This window comes from Marmota marmota, unplaced genomic scaffold (assembly GCF_001458135.2).
Source record: "Marmota marmota marmota unplaced genomic scaffold, marMar, whole genome shotgun sequence".
Lineage (NCBI taxonomy): Eukaryota > Metazoa > Chordata > Mammalia > Rodentia > Sciuridae > Marmota > Marmota marmota.
Window position 1 is genome coordinate 14424272 of NW_026000016.1, and position 20287 is coordinate 14444558.

At 42.0% G+C, this 20287-nt stretch overlaps 1 protein-coding gene and 1 pseudogene across 1 annotated transcript; one reads left to right on the forward strand and one right to left on the reverse strand.

Moving 5' to 3' along the window:
• The first annotated feature begins 765 nt into the window (after positions 1 to 765).
• Positions 766 to 10553, forward strand: Ucma (upper zone of growth plate and cartilage matrix associated). Its single transcript, XM_015483523.2, has 5 exons — positions 766 to 901; positions 1295 to 1360; positions 1462 to 1557; positions 5770 to 5868; positions 9716 to 10553. The coding sequence occupies exons 1-5, from the start codon at positions 844 to 846 to the stop codon at positions 9811 to 9813; spliced, it is 417 nt and encodes a 138-aa protein (XP_015339009.1). The 5' UTR covers positions 766 to 843; the 3' UTR covers positions 9814 to 10553.
• Positions 10554 to 15214: 4661 nt separating this feature from the next.
• Positions 15215 to 19955, reverse strand: LOC125618459 (annotated as a pseudogene).
• Between the last annotated feature and the right edge of the window lie 332 nt (positions 19956 to 20287).

Here is a 20287-nt window from a genome sequence, read left to right on the forward strand (position 1 = left end):
ACCACAGGGGCTGGGCTCCAATGCTCCACAGAACTCTGATTTCCTCATTGCTCCCATTTCTAGGGACCAACTCCTTCCGACATGGGCATGGTGAGTGTGGTTTGTGTGGTTCTGAAGAAGTGTGCCTAAAAGTGGTTCTTTTCAAATGCTGTACCTCTCCTTCTCTGCAGTGGAAGCTTGACCCACTCTCTTCCTGCATGTCTCCAAGGGGTTCTAGGACTCCCAAGGCTAGGGTTCCATGCTTTGCTTGGCAGCAATCACCAGCTGGGGACAATGTGTCAAGGGAGGGGGGTTCTCTGATTATCACCAGAATGACCCACGTGTCTGTGTGAGGGTTACCTGGATGGCTGTTTTGGACACTATGGTCCCTCCTTGCCTGGCATTTGAATAAGGATTTCCCAGTGATACCCTCTTCCTCCCTGCTCTCATATGCTCAGGACTTGGGGACTGGGGTCCCAACCTTCCTGAAGCAGATGCCAGGAGTTCTTCGAAACATGCCCTTGGTCTCTGGAGTCCTGACTCTTAGGCTGAGCCTTCTCAATAGCAACTCTTTGGGATGTTGGACAGGCCACTTCAAAACTGTCCCATCCAGGGCCCCTGACTACAAACTTTGCTTCTGTAGAGGTTTGCCAGGCGCCAAAAACATCTCCGGTGCTCCAGTCAGGAACAAACAGCCAATGGAAACTGTAGCCAGGACCCCTCCCACCCTCCCCCAGTGGCCTCCTGGCCTCCTGCCTTTCTCTTCCTTCCCTCTTGCCTGTTCTGCCTGACTCAGAGTGAGGACCAGGCGGGAGACAGCATCAGCAGCATTGGGAACTGCAGAGAGACTCAGCCTGTACAAAGATGACTTGGCGACAGGTCCTTCTCCTGTCCTGCCTCTCAGCCGTGGTGCTCCTGTCTAGTGAGTATATGGGAAGGTTAAGGGGGGCTGTGTTATCTACATAATGGGTAAGACTTACCTTCCACAGGTAAGTGTTCTCAGCTGGACAGAGAGGCCATTCTTGGTGTGTGTGTGTGTGTGTGTGTGTGTGAGAGAGAGAGAGAGAGAGAGAGAGAGAGAGAGAGAGAGAGAGAGAGAGAGAGAAATATATCAAAGAAAGAAAAAAACCAGGAAACACTGCAGTTTGCCTGCTGGGTTCCTGGGGAGATTGGTCCTATACCTGGTATGTGATGGACAGAGGACCCCACATGAGGACTGGCAAGCCACTAAGCCTAGAAGGACTATTGAGGCCTTGCTCAGGGCCTGGGCTCCCCTCCAATGCTGGAGCCTTCCCTTTGTGACCTTGTCCTCCAGTGCTGCGGGAGGGGACCAGCGCATCAGTGGGCAGCCCTCAGGAAGCAGGAGAAGAAGCCCAGGAAGGTGAGTCTGAAGATAACCCCTGGGTGCAGGGCAGGTGGAGCCCACTCCCCCAATATCCCTGCCCCCAGTGCTGGTTGTAACAGGCCTCTCTTGGGTTTCAGGTGTGAAACCGAAGATTTTCATGCAGGAATCAGATGCCTCAAATTTCCTCAAGAGGCGCAGCAAGCGGTCCCCCAAATCCCGAGCTGAGGTTAATGGTAAGGATGTTGAGTGGACTCTTACCACAGCAGAGGATTAAGGGTTGCAGAAAAGCCCTTGAGCATCAGGATGACTGTAGCTCTGAAGTAGAAATTATACTGTTTCCTTGATTGTGGGTCACATGTTGGGGCAAATGCATTCCTAGCGTGAGGACCAAAAAGGAACAGTGCTGCATCAAATGCACCTAACAATTATGAGATGCTTCCCTGCTTCAGAAAGTGAAAAATGTAAAGGAGGAAATGTTCTCTAGTTTAGAAAGCACCTAGCACTTCAGTGGGTGTTTTGGAGTACTGGCAAGGTGCACAGTAGAGCAACAGAATCACATGCCCAAAAAGATCGGGACAGGAGTGCTGAGAAATGTGGGCTTAGTGACACCTCTGCTGCTAAGTGGCCTCAGCCACTTCCTGTCTGTGGTCCTAATTTCCTTACTTATAAGCCTCTGAAAAAGCTGTGTTTAGCCAGCTGTGCTTTTTTGGAGCTTTAATTTGCAGTGCAGTTGGTGAGCACGTCTCCCTAACAGCCTGTTAGAGGCCCTGGGGTCCACACTGCAGGGCCCTCATGTTCTTAACCTACGGCCCTTGAAGGCAATTGAGTTTCCTACCCCTAAACTTGATTCTTCTTAGACTCTGAGCTCAGGCTGTCCTGGCCAAGTTGACTGCTTGATTCTTTCCTTGTGTGTGTAGATGAATGAACTCTTTGTATCACTGAGCATATGCAGTGAGGTGACTTTCTCAGTGAAAATAACAGGATTATTTTCAAATGATGGGGAAGATCAGAGGTGGAAATGCTTGGAGATGATAATCTTTTTTAAATTTTTTTTTTAAATTGGATAAGTATAGCCAGATTAGTGAAATCTCTAGACCTCACACAATTTGGGATTTAAATTTGGCAAAATCAAAAAACACTGAAAGGCTGTGATGGAGGTTGGGCCATTACTTGTCTGAAATCAGAGAAGCAGCTTTCTGCAAATTTCCAGGGGAAAACAGGCAACTTTAGGACAGACAAATATATCTGTCCTCTGAAGCTGACTCAGAACCATAAGATCCATGATTAAGCTGAGTTCCCTGACCTTAGGCAGGAGCTCAGTGCATCAGGCAGACGTGGGAGGCCCAGGACAGCCAGGTGAACCCCAGGACTGCATGTAAATGCATCTGAGGATACCTGGTCGACTCCTGTAGATGAATGGACAGAGCTGACAGCGATCCAGAGGCCCAGGCAGTAAGGTCGCAAGTTCTACAGCAGCCTGGATGACTCAGTGAGACCCTGTCTTAAAATAAAGACTAAAAAGGACCGGTGATGCAACTCAGTGGTAGAGGACTCCTCAGTACAAAAAAAAAAAAAAAAAAGAAAAGAAAATGAAAAATAAATGGATAAATAAACAAACTTCTGGAGAATCTTTCCAGTGGTCCTTAAGTTGGGAACAAGGAAGGTGGTACTTTGAAGCAATTTGTATTGGAAGCCAAGGAGATGGATACCTGACTTCTTTAAGCTTCTGAGATCCAGGCTCAATTTACTTTAGGGGTAAACAGAATCTGAGGGATGCATGTCCTTGGCAAAAATGCATGTAATACAGAAGGTGATACCTAGCATAGAAACACCATCTTAACTGGGCCTGGTGACATAGCCTGCAATCCCTGCCACTCTGGAAGCTGAAGCAGGAGGATTACAAGTTCCAGGCCAGCCTGGACAACTTAGGGAGACCCTGTTTCAAAATAAAATAAAAAGGGTAGGGATGTAGCTCAGTGGTAGAGCCCTTGCCTAGCATTGTGCCAATCCCTAGTACCTAAAAACAAACAAACAATTGGGCTGGGGATGTGGCTCAAGCAGTAACATGCTCGCCTGGCATGTGCGGAGCACTGGGTTCGATCCTCAGCACCACATAAAATAAAATAAAGATGTTGTGTCCACTTGAGGAACCAAGGAACTAGGGGGTGCTCTGGGCCAGTACTAGGAATCTGGTGTTCTGGCTCTAGCCTCAGCTCTACCACAACCGGCTGTGTAGCTGTGACTTCAATGATGTCAATGCACTTCTCTGAGCCTGGATCCCCTCTTGAGAAATATGTGGGGTATAGAGATGGATTGGACCATAAACCCCTTCTGTCAGACTAAGGTTTCCTTCAACTGTATAGGCAAAAAGGCAGGAATCTGGGAGAAACAGAGGACTTACCTCAGGGACTCTAAGACCAATTTACAGATATAGTGATTTTTAAACTGAGTTAAATAATAGAAATTCAACATAAATAACTCATATTTATAGAATTTACTTATCAATGTAGGCTCCTTGGTTCCAAGAGGGATTTGAGGTGTTTTCTGATGTTACCATTGTGCATAGGAGAACTTGTCATTTCCTGAATGTGGGGTGAGGCAGGGGCCATGGCCTCCCTTGGTTCCTCTGCTTCCCTCGCCTCCCCCACCTGCTCTTGCACATCAGAGTTGTGGGGACAACAAGAGCGCCTCAGTCCTCCAGGAGAATGTGAGGTTTCTAAGGGGCCTGTTCTTCCTCCAGCAGACATGACCTGCAAGTCTTTGTTGATTTTTCTAGTTGAAGAATGTGCCAGAAGTCCTTGAAAGTAGAGTTCTGGATACTGTCCTCCCAATAAGTCATGTTCTCCAGAGGACCACGGCTCTCATAGATTTAATTTCACAGCCAAAAGCTCAGTGAAACTTGTTGTTGTTGTTTTTTTTTCCCATGGTTCTGGGGATTAAAGTCAGGGCTTTATGCACACTGGAAAGCACTGAGCAACACTCCCAGCCCCTGAAACTTGCTTTGAGGGCTCTCTTCTCACCTGGATGACAGGCATCTTAAAAGGAGGGACAACATCTTTCTTACTTACCTTTGTAATTTCAGCATTCAGTCTATATCCTGGTGTGACAGGTGCTCAAAACTGTTGACTAGACTTGAAGGTATTAATCAACATGAGGTCAACTTTAAATTGGATAAGTCCTTCGTGAAGTTTGTTTATTTATTTATTTTTCATTTTCTTCTCTTTCCTTTCTTTCTTTCTTTTCTTCTTCTTCTTCTTCTTTTTTTTTTTGTACTGAGGAGTCCTCTACCACTGAGCTGCATCACCAGTCCTTTTTAGTTTTTATTTTGAGACTGTTAAGTGCAGGGCAGGCTGAACTAAGTTGTCTGCAGGACAGGCTGAATGAATTTTAGCTGCAGGATAACCCATGCACTCAACCCCACATCTAGCCCCTGCCCTGCCCCATCTGCCTGAAGGCAGAAGATGACACTACTAAGATGATCCAATCACTGTAGCCAACAAGGCAGCTTGCAGACCCAGAGACCCCATTAGATTTGGGCTATAAAATCTCCCTCCTGCCGGGCCCCTTGCTCTTGCTCTTGCTGTCTCTCTTGCTCTTGATTTCTCTTTCTTCTCTTGCTTTCACTCTCTTCTCACTCTCTCCTCTCCTTTTTTTTCTCTCTCTCTTTGATCTCCCCCTCTATCTCCTCTCTTTCCCCGCTCTTTCTTTCTCTCTCTTTTTCTCCTCTTTTGCACTGCTGCAATAAAGATCTCTTGGTTGCTCTGAGTGTTGTGGTCACTTTCCTTTCAGAGACAGGGTCTCACTAAGTCATCCAGGCTGGTGTAGAACTTGTGATCTTACTGCCTGGGACTCTGGATCTCTGGGATGACAGATGTGTGTCACCGTACCCTGCTTGTGGAGTTTATCTCTGATTTCAAGTGTCTAAGTGGCCTGGTGTATTTGGATTATACCACTAACTTGATAACTGGAGCTAACTCACTTTTCCTCTTGGGGCTTCAATCTCTTCACCTGCAAAATGAGGTCATGTGGCCTGGCATGGTGGTGCACATCTATAATCTCAGTGACTTGGGAGGCTGAGGCTGGAAGATGGCAAATTTGAGGACAGTGTGTGCAACTTAGTGAGACCCTGTCTCAAAAACCAAAAACCAGAAAACAAAACAAAACAAAAAAGGGGCCGGGGATGGAGCTCAGCAGTAGAGTGCTCCTGGGTTCAATTTCTAGTTCTGTTAAAAGAGAGGTGATGGGGGGCGGGTAACTGGGTGGGATCATCTCCCAGGTTCTTCCAGTTTAAAGCCTCTGTCAGGAATAAACCATTTCAGTGGAGTCTCCCAACCTCAATACCTCCCAAACCACTTTTAGCTTCTCAGGTAAAATGTTGGTGTTCCCCTAAATGTGTCCTTTCAATGCCCCTCTCTTGGGGGAAACTACCTCTTTTCCTTCCACAGTGGAAAACAGGCAGAAGTTGCGGGCTGATGAGCTACGGAGAGAATATTATGAGGAACAAAGGAACGAATTTGAGAACTTTGTGGAGGAACAGAAGGATGGTAAGAGTTCTTGCTCATGTGCCATTTATGCCCTGTTTGCTGAGTCTTGACCTTTCTGTTCTTGTCAATAGATAAACAGTAGAAAAGGCAAGGGGGCAAGTGTCTCTGACCAAGCAATTGATGCAACATGCTCCTGCCCTCAGATCTCCTTTTTGCCCTCCAGCCTTGCTGGTTGCACCAGGGCTTCAGTAGGGAGTGGGTATGGATGGGGATGAGATAGAGAGAGGCTATATCTCTAAGCCAATGCCTTCCACCAGTGGGAGTTGATCTTGCTGTGTAGTGTCATCCACAGCAGACATCTGTAGAAACATTTAATGAGGATCAGACCAGTAGGCTTGATTCTCATTATGTGTTGGTTTCTTTCTTTTTTGGTCTTTCTCTAACTTCAAGATAGAAATGGTCCTGAGCAAGCTCACTTGGTACCTCCTGGTGCATTTGAGCTTGGACGCAGGATCCTGGTTTGGGGTACTTTTGTTAGAACCGGCTCTTTTGGTTATCCTGACTCTTGACTTTGATGGACAGAGGAAGTATGATCCTTTAAGGGCATCCTCCAGTGGAAAGACTATGGCCACCAGGTCCCAAGGGCTACAGGCTGTGACTATAGCCCTTCAGGTGGTATCTGGCTGAGCCTCACAAGCAGGTGTTGGTCTCAGATCCTGGCAAATCAAACTTAAAAAAATTTTTTTTTTAGTTGTTGATAGACCTTTATTTTTAAAAAATTTATTTATATGCGATGCTGAGAATCAAACCCAGTGCCTCAAACATGCCAGGCAAGTGCACTACAACTGAGCCTGAGCCCCAGCCCCATCCTCCAAATCAAATTTTTTTGGGAAGATATTGTGAAAAATTCAGGCTGTCCTAGCTTAGAGGCCAATGCTTGTTACCTTGATGGACAGCTTGGGGAGAGCTGTCTTAGTTTTAAGAAATGAGAATGTGATTTTTACTCATACTACTCATAATAATGTTTTTTTTTTTAAATTTTTTTGGTGTGTGTGTGTGTGTGTTTAAAAAGTTTCAGGTCCAAATCTCTAGCACATGGGTGGAAATAATTTGCTGTTTTCCTTTTCATGATGAATTATGAAGGAGGTTAGGTACCTATAGGATGATGTGAGTTTTTGGAGGATGCTAAGATCAGGATCCTTAGGCTTCATCCACAGAGATGGAGAGGCCATTTTTAGAGTAGGCCACATGTCTTTGGGAACTGGAGTTGTAGCAGATGTTGGCGCAGAGCACTTGTTCTGCCAGGTTCTGTGCTGAACCATGTAATCCCTACAAGCTGCATCTGAGACAGGACTTGTGAGTTCCATTTTAGGGTTTGGAAAACAGGCTTAGAAAGGACACATGAATACCCAAGGTGACATACTAACAGGCTAACTAACATAACAGGAGCACGTCTAGCCTGTTTGACGATAAAGTTCTGAAAAAGGTGGAACTCTTCTCAACATTTTCATTAATGGTTTCATTAAACCAAACAGAAACTCTGAACCCATTAAATAATAACTGTCCTTTCCCTTGCCTCTGTTCTGGAACAACTGTTGCTATGGCTTGGTTACCTGGGGCCATATTCAAAGCCTCCATCTTCTGGGCCCTCCTATGAGGCCCTTGACATTCCCCTTTCATAACCCTGGTTTTAGTTAGCTGTCTTATCTGACAAAGCCACCTGTTCTAAGAATAATTAATAGCAGTTGAATGTTCAACCTTTTTCAAGGTACTTACTTCATAAAAGGGATAGCCAATCAATTTCTATGGCAAAATCACACGCTCAAAGAGGAGTTGGTCCACTGAGCTTGAGCAATGTCTGAAAAAGCTGAAGACTAATGAATGAGTTCTAGTCCAGGAGTTCCAGTCTATCTCTGGGGTACCAAGTACCTAAGGATATTTTTCAAGGGGAGCACCATCTCCAGGGTCCTATGGAAGGACCGTGGTGCCTCAATGTGCAGTGGTAACAGAGCCCTTCCTCCTTGGTCCAGGTATACGGCTCTCACAGATGCTAAGGACCAGAGGGACATCCATTTTGTCCATACCACCAGTTTGTCCTATTAGCCCAAGGCCATAGAGAATGCCACTTTCAACTGCACCAGAATCAAGTTCATAAACTTTTTGGAGAAGTTCACATTTGAGATAATAGAGGCAAGGAAGACATTTTAGGTTTTTAATCCTTGACATCATCTTCTGTCAGTATTTCCATCCTCCCAACATTTTTCACAAATTCTTTTCTTAAAAAAAAAAAAAAAAAAAACCAAACAAATAACTAGGCATGGTGGCACATGTCTATAATCCCAGTGGCTCCAGAGGCTGAGGCAGGAGGAACACATGTTCAAAGCCAGCCTCAGCAACTTAGCAAAGCCCTGTCTCAAAGGAAATGTAAAAAGTGATGGGGATTGGCTCAGTGGTTAAACGCTCTGGGTTCAATCCCCAGTACCAAAACAAAAAACAAACAAACAAAAACAAACTTGTGGTAAAATAGAGATAAGGGAAAATTTGCCATTTAAACCATTGCTAAGTATACAGGTTAGTGACATTCAGTACATTCATACTGTTGTGCAACTATTACCACTAGTTCCAAATGGTTTCATTATTCCAAACAGGAACTCTGTACCCATTAAATAATAACTGTCCATTCTTCCTTCCCCCTAATCTTGGTAACCTCCATTATATTTTTTGTATCCATGAATTTTCCTGTTCTAGATATTTCATATAAATGGAGGACCACACTATTTGTCTCATTATGCATGGTCTATTTCATTTAGCACAATGTTTTCAAAGTTTATCCATGTTGTGACATGTATCCATTAATTTATTTTTATAGCTGAATAATTTCTCTTATGTATATTTGCATATGTATTTGTTTATGTATCCCCATAAATAACACATTTTGTTTATCCATTCATCTGTGGGTGGACATTTGGGTCATTTCCACTTTTGAGTGACTGTAAATGTTGTTGCTGTGAGCATTCCTGTGTACAAGTATCTGAGTCTCTGTTTTCAGTTCTCTTGAGTATATGTCTAGGAATAGAATTGCTGGATAATATGGTAATTTTATTAACTTTTGGAGGAGTCTCACTCACCCTTTTCAAATATTGGAGGTCTTATGACATCTGCCAGTGCCTTAATTGCAATTAATGGTAGCAGGCATCTTGAATTGGCACCAGGAGCCTAATTCTACAATTACACAAAGGTGTTGTTTGTAAACATGTCTGACCAAACACAAGTAAAATCACAGCTTTCTTAACTCATTAAAAACTTCCTTCGTCCCTTTTTTTAAATTATGAAATACTTCAAACATATGGAAAAGGATCAGGTTAATGAGCCCCATGGAGCCAGTTATCTAAGTTTTCCTACTTTTAGTGCATCCATCCTTTTTCCAGTTAGTTTTAAAAATGGAAATTTATTTTTGAAGCTTAGAAAATACAGAATGGTATAGAGGAGAAAAGCTGTCATAATTCTGTCATTCCAGATCCACAATGATTTCCATTCAGGAACTTTTCAAGGCACAGTGTTTGGTCTCTGTGCTACCATGTTGTTACCTTTAGTGCTTCAGTTGTCATCTCTTTGAGCCAGTGACTGCATAGGCTCTTCCCCACTTGACAGGTTTGTAGGCAAAAGAGTTCAGATGCCAGACCCTGGTCTCAGTTCTACCAGCAGCCAGCTGTGTGGCTCTGATCCACAAATGGAGGCTGCTGAACTCACATTCTCAGGCCCCTTCCAGCTCTGATCTCGGATGTCTCCAGGGCTCATAGGCACACTTGACTCATGTCACCTCAGGGTGGGCCATGTGGGCTGATGACTGCTTGTTTTCAGGTCAGAGTCCCCTTCAACCTCATGTGACTTCATCTTTCCTCATCAGAGCAGGAAGAGAGGAGCCGGGAGGCCGTGGAGCAGTGGCGGCAGTGGCATTATGATGGGCTGTACCCTTCCTATCTCTACAACCGCCACCGCATCTGACCCCACCCTGAAGCAACCCAGGAAGACAGAGCATGAACCATAGCTGCTCACCCAGGTGTACCAGCACTTCTTTCCACACAAATGCCCTAATAGGGACCTCAGCTTAGGGTGTGCTGTGGTCAACAACTCTGGTAAATACACATGCCTTTCATTCTGATGCATTAAATGTCCTGGCTTTTGCTTTTTTGTGGATGATTTTCCAAGATGAGCAACCACCTGTGGCTCATCCTAATCCCTAATCTATATTGGTTTCCCCTCACTTAGTCATTGTCCCCAAAGCAGATCTCCTGTCTGATTGGACAGGAGAATCACAGTAAAGAGAGAAATTTTGTGTTTGCTTACAGCTTACAAATAAAAACGCTGACTTAACCATATGTATTATCATCTCAAATCTCCAGTTGAGCAAGGTATAGACTTGACCCCCCCCACCCCCCAGTGACAATGTTAATGCTGCTGACTTGGTTGTTAGAAAAAAATACTAATACATTTGTTTTGGTAAAAGCCTTCAAAGGATTGCCAAGTCCAGGGACTTCATTCCTCCAGAGTGTTAAGATTCATTCCTGATTCTTAATTGCACCCTTCAGAAGCCACAGTTACAGTAAGGCCAGTTGTATAAACAAAATGAGAAACCCTTGGTTGGCATCATCTCACTTTTCTTTATAGTGTCTTATATTTGTTTCCCACTGTTGCCATTAACAGAGTACCACAAACCAGGTGACATGAATCAATGGAAATTTATTCTCTCACAGTTCTGGAGCTGAAAAGTCTGGAACCTTGGTGTTGGCAGGGCCACATTCCCTCCAGAGCTCTAGAGGTATCCTTCCTTGCTCTTCCTGCATCCAAGAGCACCAGGCATTCCTTGGCATATGGCAGCATGATGCCACCCAACCTCATCATCATATGGCTGCCTCCGTGTGTGCTTTCACATCACCATCCCTCTCATGTATGTCTCAAGTCTCTTCTTCTAAGGACACCAGTCATATTGAATCAAGGCCTCACTCTACTAACCTTGTCCTAACTTGATTAGGACCTAAAGACCCTATTTCCAATAAGGTACCATTCACAGGGACTGAAGGTTAGGACTTCAAAGTATCTTTTGAGGGGCACACAATTCTATCCCTTCCTTTCCTCTCAACCACTTTGCTTTCTGGTCCCAGGCTTATCACCCCTACTCCCACTATTGCTCCCCACTGACCTCCAGAAATTGCACACTAAGAATGGGAAGGAGTCAAAACAACTTAAGTGGGCTCTAGAAGATAAAGAGGACTCTAGGTGAAGAACAAGCACCCACTCTTCCCCAGATTCCCATCTCACCTGTGGGCCCTTGCTTCCCTCATATCTGGGGTCCCTGGCCAGCTAGCCCCCACCTGCCTTTGAGGTTGGGCTTCCAGGGCAATATAGGGTGATTTTATATAAGGGTTGCTATGAGGAAATTTTACCTTCATGGTCACAAAATATTACACCAGAGCTAGGGTGATCAATCATGTCAGGAGACTTTTTAAAAAAAATATTTTAAATTTTTTTAGTTGTAGTTGGACACAATACCTTTATTTTGTTTACTTATTTTTATGTGGTTCTGAGAATCGAACCCAGGGCCTTGCACATGCTAGGCAAGTGCCCTACCGCTGAGCCACAACCCCAGCCCCAGGCCAGGAGACTTTGTAACAATACATGTATTTTTAAGTTAGTTTTTTTAAAAAAGTCTTTAAAAATACTCCAGTTATTAAGTGATTATGTGCCAGATCACCTCATATTTAACAATCAGTGCTATCATTTTCTTCCCACAAACTCCAAGCAAGAGCTGACATGACCTTGGGAAGATGAGGTGGGCAGTGGACAAACTCTCATACTAAATATAGTTTTATCTTTTTTCAGTGCTGAGGACTGAATATTGGACCTTGGTCATGCTAAATACATGCTCCACCACTGACCTTTACCTGCAGTCCTATCATTAAATGCTGTTTGTTGTGCAGGAAGATAGAAGGAACACTAGGGTTCACAATTTGGAAACTAGTGTTAAGTTTCCAAGCACAACAAAGGGCAAATGGCACTGTTTTTAGTGGCATGATTTTAGTGGCATAACTAAGGAGAATATTTTGAGTTAGTCTTCTTTACCTGTGGCCCAGGTGTACCTTCCAGATACTTCTCTGTTGGGTAACAGGTGCTCAGGAATTATCTGTGCTCGTTTTCCCTCTAAGGACTATTTTATATTTACACCATTAGTGGCGGTACTGGGGTGTGAATGCTCCCTCCACATGTCATTGAACAGGCTAGACTTTGTTCACCCATTTCTTCATTGGTAAGATAGATGAAATGTGAGTTGCAACTTCTATGCATTTCAAACTGGCTGCATCAAACTTCCCTGTGAAGAGGTTAAGTGCTTACTATCACTGGGACATCTTTGCTAGTCTTTTTATAAAGCAAGCAAATTGAGAAAATTTGCAGAAAAACTCATGGTTGGGGGCCCTTGAATTATTAACTATTTATGGATCTCCTTGGACCACTTAATCAAGTCAGACCTAAACAGGTAACTAGCGCTCACCTCTCTGCATGATCTGTGTATTTCTACCCGAACACCTTTGGATCTGGTGCAACAGAAAGTTTGTTTAGGAACTATAGTTGCTATAGTTTGGAGTTGGAAAGTCCTCGAAAAGCCCATGTGGTAAAGGACATGTCCTCAGCTTGGTGTATTGGAAGATGGTAGAAACTCTAAGAGGTGGGGCCTAGTGGGAGATCTTCAGTTGTGGATGTGTCCTTGAAGGGGATTGTGGGATCCTGGTCCCTTCCTCTTCCTTTCACTTTCCAGCTACAATGTAGGCAGTTTTGCTCTATTGCATGTCTGCCATGGTGTGCTCCTTGCCCAAAGCAATGGGGCCAATCAGTCATGGACTGAAACATGACTGTGAGCCAACATAACCTTTTTCTCCTTATAAGCTGCTTATCTCAGGTATTTGTTATAGAGATGGGAAACTGACACCTCATTTATCTCCACTCTCCTGGAGAGTGTCATTCTGGAAGAAACTGAAATAAAATAAAAACTTGGAAATGCCTCAGCTTTTCATTGCTATTTTTACTGTTACCTGGTGAGACTGGTATTACTTGGGAGAGACAAGGATTTCAATGTTTCAAAGCATAAATCTCAACAGGAAAGAGCTCTGCTGCTTGCCTTCCATTGCCCCAGTCTCTGATCCAAACTGGAGAGAGCAATCAGTTTGAGCACAACCAAGATGAGAGATGTTCCTGCCTGAACTACTGGTCAAGAGCCACACATGAATTTCATTTGCTTCCTATCCCATCCCCGAAAATGAGACAGAACTGGAGCATTAGCAAGTTAGTGAAATACACTCCCAGCTCAAGGATATTCTAGGTCTGTTCTTTTGGGGCTGGAGCTCCTCAGCACTTAATCCACACCTAGATTAGAAATTCTAAAGCAGCATGTGCCTATTCTAGATTGGCTAGCAAGCGAAGTGGGCGAGGGTGAGTCCTCAGGTTGGCAAGTGGGCACTGGTGTGGGTTTAGCTCAGGTGATCTCAGATTCCGAGTTTGAATTGCAGATTTTCTGGCCTGTGGTATAAGCAAGGATGGACTCTGGCCACATGCAGTTGCCCTTCTGGCTGTTGAGGAGCCCGATGGGCCTTGAGGACCCTATTCCCCTAAGGCTGGTAATCTTGGATGACAAGGTGTTTCTTAAATGAATTATAGTCGTTCCTTGAAATCTGAGAGGGATCAATTCTAGGACCTCCCTGGATACCGAAATCTACAGATGTATTCAAGTCCCTTAGGTATATGGCATGAATTTACATGTAACTTGCACATATCCTCTGGTATACTTTGAATCATCTCTAGGTTTATTAAAATATCAAACACAATGTAAATGCCAAGTCAAAACCTACACTGTATTGTTTGGGGATTAATTGCTATATAGACACAATTTTTTGGTCTATAGTTTCCTCAATCTGTGAATACAGAATTTGTGCATACAGTAGGCCAACAGTACTTTTATTACCTGCCCATCTGTATATAGAAAAAAAGCAAAGGACTGTTCTTATTTCAGCTGCAAATCAAAAGGAGCCACAATCTGGTCCATATCCGTCAGGATAAAACAGCCCATGCCTTCTGGTAAACCACCTGCCTCTCCCTTGTGCTAGTAAGCAGGTGGATGGCAGCAAATAAATTCTGACTCAGGGCCACACCACACAGCCACCTGCCTGTTGGGGCCATACAGATGTCAAAACCAGAATGGTTTGGAGGAGAGATCGTTTAAAACAGAACAAAGTAAGTAACAAAGTAAGTTTGTCCTTGCCTCTTCAATGACCAAGGTTGGCATGTTGGCTCTAAATAAAGAATTCCAGCCCAAAGGGCCTAAATAAGAATTTGATTACTCGTTCACTCCCATCCCTAACAAGGCCTCCATTATACTTCAGGGTTTTCAAATTTGGCTCAGAATTCCTTTGCTAAAATCCAAACGAAGTCATTTCCTTGGCTGGGGGAAGGATGCCAAAGGTAACATGACCAGGAATTTGAGCAGCCACATTTAATAGGAAATTAATGACAGAACAATTTGTATTTTTGGACACTGACGTTGTCCAAAGTGTGGCCTTTGGACATTCTTTTGCTTACTCTTCTGTTCTTTTACTACTATCCTTTGTTCTTAAGGGCTTCCAGGTAAGTGGTTGAAAACAAATTTGTTAAAGATTAATTTTGTTAATTTTTTATCACCAGTTTTGCACAGTGCCCCCCTGCCCCCCCAAATAATGCTCTTAGGTTTGATTCCCAGAACTGAAAACAAACAAATTGTGCGTGTGTGCTTGTGTGTTTGGTGCATTCCAGGGGAAATTTTGCAACTTCTTATCATATGCCTTTATTTACTTAAGATTTTTTTGAAAAGAGATAATCATTTTTGTGAGTCCCAGAATGATTTTGTTTTTGAAGTCTTGTTAGGAGAAAGTTTCATTTCTAATTTATTTTCAATGATATTCTAATGCTCTCACAAGTTTTCTACAATTTAGAGGTTCTGTTTCAAGCTTGTAAAAGATTTGTATAAAAGCAAATGGGTTAAATATTAATGTTCTAGTTCATAGTTGATAACTTTGGCATACTCTGTGATCCTATAATGCTGCGCCCCTCCCCTAACTCAGGCAAAGGCAGGGCCCTACTTAGGTGGATGGCGCAAGGTGTCCATCCTCTGGAGGAGTGCAGCATGTTTCTGGGAATGGGCTGGTTTGTTTTTGTATTCCTGTTAATAAGTATAGTTGCAACTTCTCTTATGACCATTAAGCATAAAGGAAAAAACATGACTTTCCCAATTAATGCAACTATTTCTAAAGAATAAATCTATTTGCAATGATTCAGCTGTGGAACGTAAATTGTTAATGTTTAATGAGAAACCCCCATAGGAAAAACAGTCAAGGAAGTTTTTGAGAAATTAAATCAAAATCTAGAGAAGAAAAATTAATATTAAGACAGATTAATTAATATTAAGGTACTGGGCAACTTGTTCTCGTTCCTGTGCACAATGGTTTGATGCTCTTACTCTTGACTGATTAAAATTAGTAGCCTTTCTTTTCAAGTTAACCATTTGTCATAACCATGGCGCCGGTTCTAGTCTGTAAGTCAAGAAAGAATCATCAAGGTATAGGCCAATAGTCTAGGACATTTCTAAATATTATTAAAAGCTAACTAAGCGGAAACAGCTCAAAGTAAAACGCAAACTGAAAGTAAAAATGCTTGCTTATGCACAAGCCAAGATACATTCTTCTTATCCAATTGTAGCTACGTAAAATTTTCTTTCGGTGAATAATGTTTCCTGTTTTGTAACCACAGAATACTGTGAGCCTGCCAAAATGAAAAGTATATATGATTAACTTTACAAGTAAAGATTGGGATTCAGCACCTTCACTCTTGTGTCTGTTGTTTCTCCGCCCCCTTTTGCTAACTCCTCACCATCCATTCATCTCCTGAGACCCCCTGCTGGAGCTGGACACTATAACAAATCAAGACTTAAAAAAAAAAAAAAAAAATCCAAAAGATGCCTACTGAGATGTTTTCCCGCTCACCTCAACTTAGGGTGCTTTGGGTGCTGCTTCCTCTTGAAGGACCACCCTCCAGGAAGCCTGGCCTTTCCTCCTGTGGGTTGGCAAAGGACAGTGAAACGGGGAACACACAAAACTACCCTTTGTGTGGCTGAAGACTGGTGATCTTAGAGCATCCTGGGCCTTTCACATCCATGGAGGGAGAATGGGGCTCTGTGCCAGGTTTCCTCACGTTTCCTCTGGAGAGGGCTGAAGGAGATCCTTCGTGAGGCATGATATCTTGGGAGGTTTGTCACTGCTGGAAAGCTTTGCCCCTTTCCACATTGCCTTTTTTAAAAAATTAAAGTTTGAATACCTAGCATGTGAGGCCCTTGGGTTCGAGCCCTAGCACCACATACAGACACACAATGTGAACAGGTAATCTACATACATGCTTTCAAACTTACAAGGGACAGAAAGGAACATAGTAGAAACTACATCCCTCTTGTCTCCAAAGGAAACCACCGTTCCCACATCTTGAGGATCCTGAAGGTAATCTGTGTACATCTAAGAATCTATGGAAACTTTTTGTTTTTATTTTTTAAACATTAAAATTCATTTTTGTCCAGTAATGCCTACTTTACCTATCGAACCATTTTTATCATATAAAAAAGATGGTATAGCTAATTTATAGTTAAGCAGTTTTCAAAAAGTTTCCTACAGGAACGGCAATTTTTTTTGAGGTTTGGGATATGACTGGTTTTCCATATGAAAACTAAATTTCATATGATATGAAAACTAAAGTGAATATTTTTTCTAGATAACTCCTCATTGATTTAGACACCATAATACTTTGGGGTCTTAAATATTACACTTGTGATTCTGAATCATTCATTGTATAGACCCCTGTCCTTAAATATTTCCCCAAGTAAAAACAATAACAATAATCTCATTATTATAAAGCACAGGCCTTGCAAAACAATTTTTTTTTTTTTTTTTGGTAATACTTGTGATTGAACCCAGGATCTCACACATGCCAGGCAAGTGCTCTATCACTGAGCTACCTTCCCAATCCCATCTAGTTAATTCTCAGGCAGGAGCGTGCTAAATTGCTGAGATAAGCTTTGAATTTGTAATCCTCCTACATCAGCCTCCCTAGAAGCTGAGATTAGAGGTGTGCACCACCATGTCCAGCAAGCTTGTGATCTTATCAGCTCATGGCTGACCATTTATCATGCACTCAGCAGAATTACGGCACCAAGAGGCAAGATATTTAATATTTTGTAAATTGATTTACATGAGAAACAATCTCATTACACCATTAGATTGCTCTCCTGAAGTCATTATTGAAAAAAAATAAAATAGTACAACTTTTAGTGAGGACAACCTTTTTCATGCCTTTAGCACACAAACAAGTACCTGTCATAGTTTGGATCTTGAGTGTCCCCTAAAGGTCCCTGTGTTAAAGACTTGGTTCCCAGCCTGGTGTGATTGGGAGGTATAAATTTTCAGATGTGGAACTAGTGGGAGGTCTTGGGTCACTGGGGTTGTGGCACTGAAGAGGACTGTGGGTTTCCTCTTCCTCTTTTTTTGCTTCTCAGCCATGAGGTGGTTTTGCTCCATATCATGTAATCCCAACATGATACACTGCCTTGCCACAGGCCCAAAAGGAACAGGGCCAACCATCCTCCAAAACTGAGCCAAAATAAACCCTTCTTTATAAATTGAATACCCCAGGTATTTGTTATAATGATGGAAAACTAACACAGTACCTGAATAATATACAACTAGACATTACTTCCATTTTGATATATTTGCTAATTATGTAAAAATAAAGCTAGAATCAAAAACCCAGGAATTTACCAAATCCAGTACTTGAATTGTTCTCTCTCAAGGTCAAACCCACTTGTGCTGAGCTAATAACATCACTCTGGGGAATTATGAGAAGACAAAAATTAGACTATTTTCATAGATCTTCTGCCCAACATTACTCAAAATACTTTCATGATACTTATTGGTGAAAGAAAGCACTTGTATCCAGAATATACATAACTCAATACAATAATTAAAAAAAATAAAAGTGGATGAGTAGACATATGTTATAAAGACACATGAGGCTGGGCGTGGTAGCAAAAGCCTATAATTCCAGCAGCTTGGGAAGCCAAGGCAGAGGGACTGCAAGTTCAAAACCAGCCTGAGCAATTTAGCAAGGCCCTGAGCAACTCAGCAAGACTCTGTCTCAAAGTAAAAAAGGTGTAGGGATTTAGCTCAATGGCTAAGTAGCCCTGAGTTAAAAACAAAAACCAAAAAAAGGACATGAATGGACAGTACATGAAAAGATGCTCAAATAGTATTGGTTACCAAGGAATTACAAACTAAACCATAATAAGATGCCACTACACACCCATCAAAATGGCTAAAAAGACAATATCAGGTATTGGGACTATGGAACAAACAGAACCCTTGCACATTACCAGTTGGTGTGTAAAATGGTACAACCACTTTGGAAAACAACTTGGCAGTTTCTTATGAAGCTTCCCATATAACCCAGAAATTCCACTCCTAAGTGTTTGCCTGAGACACAAAAATACTTTTACTGCTAAAATAATTTTAGCAGCTTTATTCATGACAGCCCCAAACTAGGGACAATCCAATCCAATGTCTATCAACAGGTGAATAAACAAACCATTTACAGGGAAGCCAGCAATAAAAAAGAAAAAAAAAAAAAAAAAAAAAAAAAAACATTGATAACACACTAAAATGTGAATAAATTTAAAAAATTATGCTACGTGAAAGAAGACAGATACCAAATATGCCCTGTATGATTCCATTTATCTGAAACTAGAATGTAAATCTGTAGGGGCTGCGGTGCAGATTGATTGGCAAGTGGTTCAAGGCCACCTTTTGGAGGAGAAAGCAATATCTTGCTTCACGTTTGTGGTGTGACTACATGGGTATAAACAGTTGTTCAAATTTTCCAACTATACACTAAGGCATGTGCCTTTTACTGTATGTAATCTATACCTTAATAGAATTGATTTTAAAAACTATTGTTAGCTAAGTCTTTGCTTAAGAAACCTTACTAGGGCTGGGGTTGTACCTCAGTGGTAGAGTGCTTGCATCACATGCATGAGGCCCTGAGTTCAATCCTCAGCACTATGTAAAAATAAATAAATAAAAATAAAGATATGTATTCATCTACAACTAAAAAAAAATTTAAAAAAAAGAAACCTTACTAAACTTGTTTCAAATAAGTCTCAGCCTTTATTTCTAAACTACTTAACCAATTTCTAATCTGCAAAATAGAGTATACCTGATCTGGAACTATTTGGGGAAATACTATATAGTAATTGGTTATTTGTGGTTCAATGTTTGCAATTTCACCTAATTTGATTTATAGCTTCTAAATCAGTTCTCGAAGTGCTTTTGTGATGACTTGCATGCAGAGTAACATTTTCCTCATTGAGGATAGTCCAACAGTGTAGCCATTCTTTTAATCTTCAAAATTTCTAGACCTTTTTCACAAATTGTTGTCAACCTAATAAGCTAACTGATCTCTTCTACCTTTAATGCCACTTAATCTTTTTTGTTTTTTTAGATGTCACCCAATTCTTCCCAAATACTGGCATGGGTCAGAAATGCTTATCTTCCTGGCAGAGCAAAAGCTCTGATGGGTTGCTACTAGTGACGTACTTAAGCAAACAGATCTATGCTCCAGATTAGAACAAACAAATGTCATTAGACATTAATTAACCTGCTATAAACAGCATTAAGCTTTTCTTTTATCATGAACTTTTCCACAGAAACCCGGTCCATGCCCTCTCTTCCTTGACCAATGTGAAGCTTTTCATATTTCCCCTTTGGGGAAAATTCTACACCAGCCATTCAGAAGTTCCTTATTTGCTATTCTGAATTATTTTTACCTAAAATACTTGTTTTATTTCTGTTGTTTAGAAAGGGAAAACATTTTATCATTATAAAACTCAATGAAAGGTGATTTTATTTTAAAAAGCCAAGTTTTTTTCCTCCAAAAAGAAAAAGGCACAACAAGAATACCAAAACCAACCAAACAAAAACCCCCCACAAAACCAAAAAAAAACAAAAACAAAAACAACAAAAACTATTGTAAAAATGATAATCTTCACATCAGGTTCTCCACAAAGGACAAAGGCTTCTGCTCACTCTGCTTACTTACCCTGCTCCGATGGCCTGTGATGACAAAATACCCTACTAATGACAGGTTAAAAAAAAATTAAACACCTGTTCAATTTGTATGAAAGCATTTAATACATGTTGATAAACAGGATTAAAAGACTGATCTCATTAGGAATGTTTTCAAGGCCTACAAGTAAGTTCCCCCACCTGTGCTGCACCCCTCACCCCACCCACTCATTGCTTAATGTTCTAAAACACCTCAAAGGAAAGCCCTGTAAGATTTAGTGTAACTAAGGAATAACTCTAAA

Bases quoted from the DNA above. Each gene is read 5' to 3' on its own strand.
- Ucma (XM_015483523.2), top strand. From the start codon at position 844: ATGACTTGGCGACAGGTCCTTCTCCTGTCCTGCCTCTCAGCCGTGGTG. The intron at 1,558-5,769 runs GTAAGGATGTTG...TTCCTTCCACAG, and splicing joins ATCCCGAGCTGAGGTTAATG to TGGAAAACAGGCAGAAGTTG. The intron at 5,869-9,715 runs GTAAGAGTTCTT...TTTCCTCATCAG, and splicing joins TGTGGAGGAACAGAAGGATG to AGCAGGAAGAGAGGAGCCGG.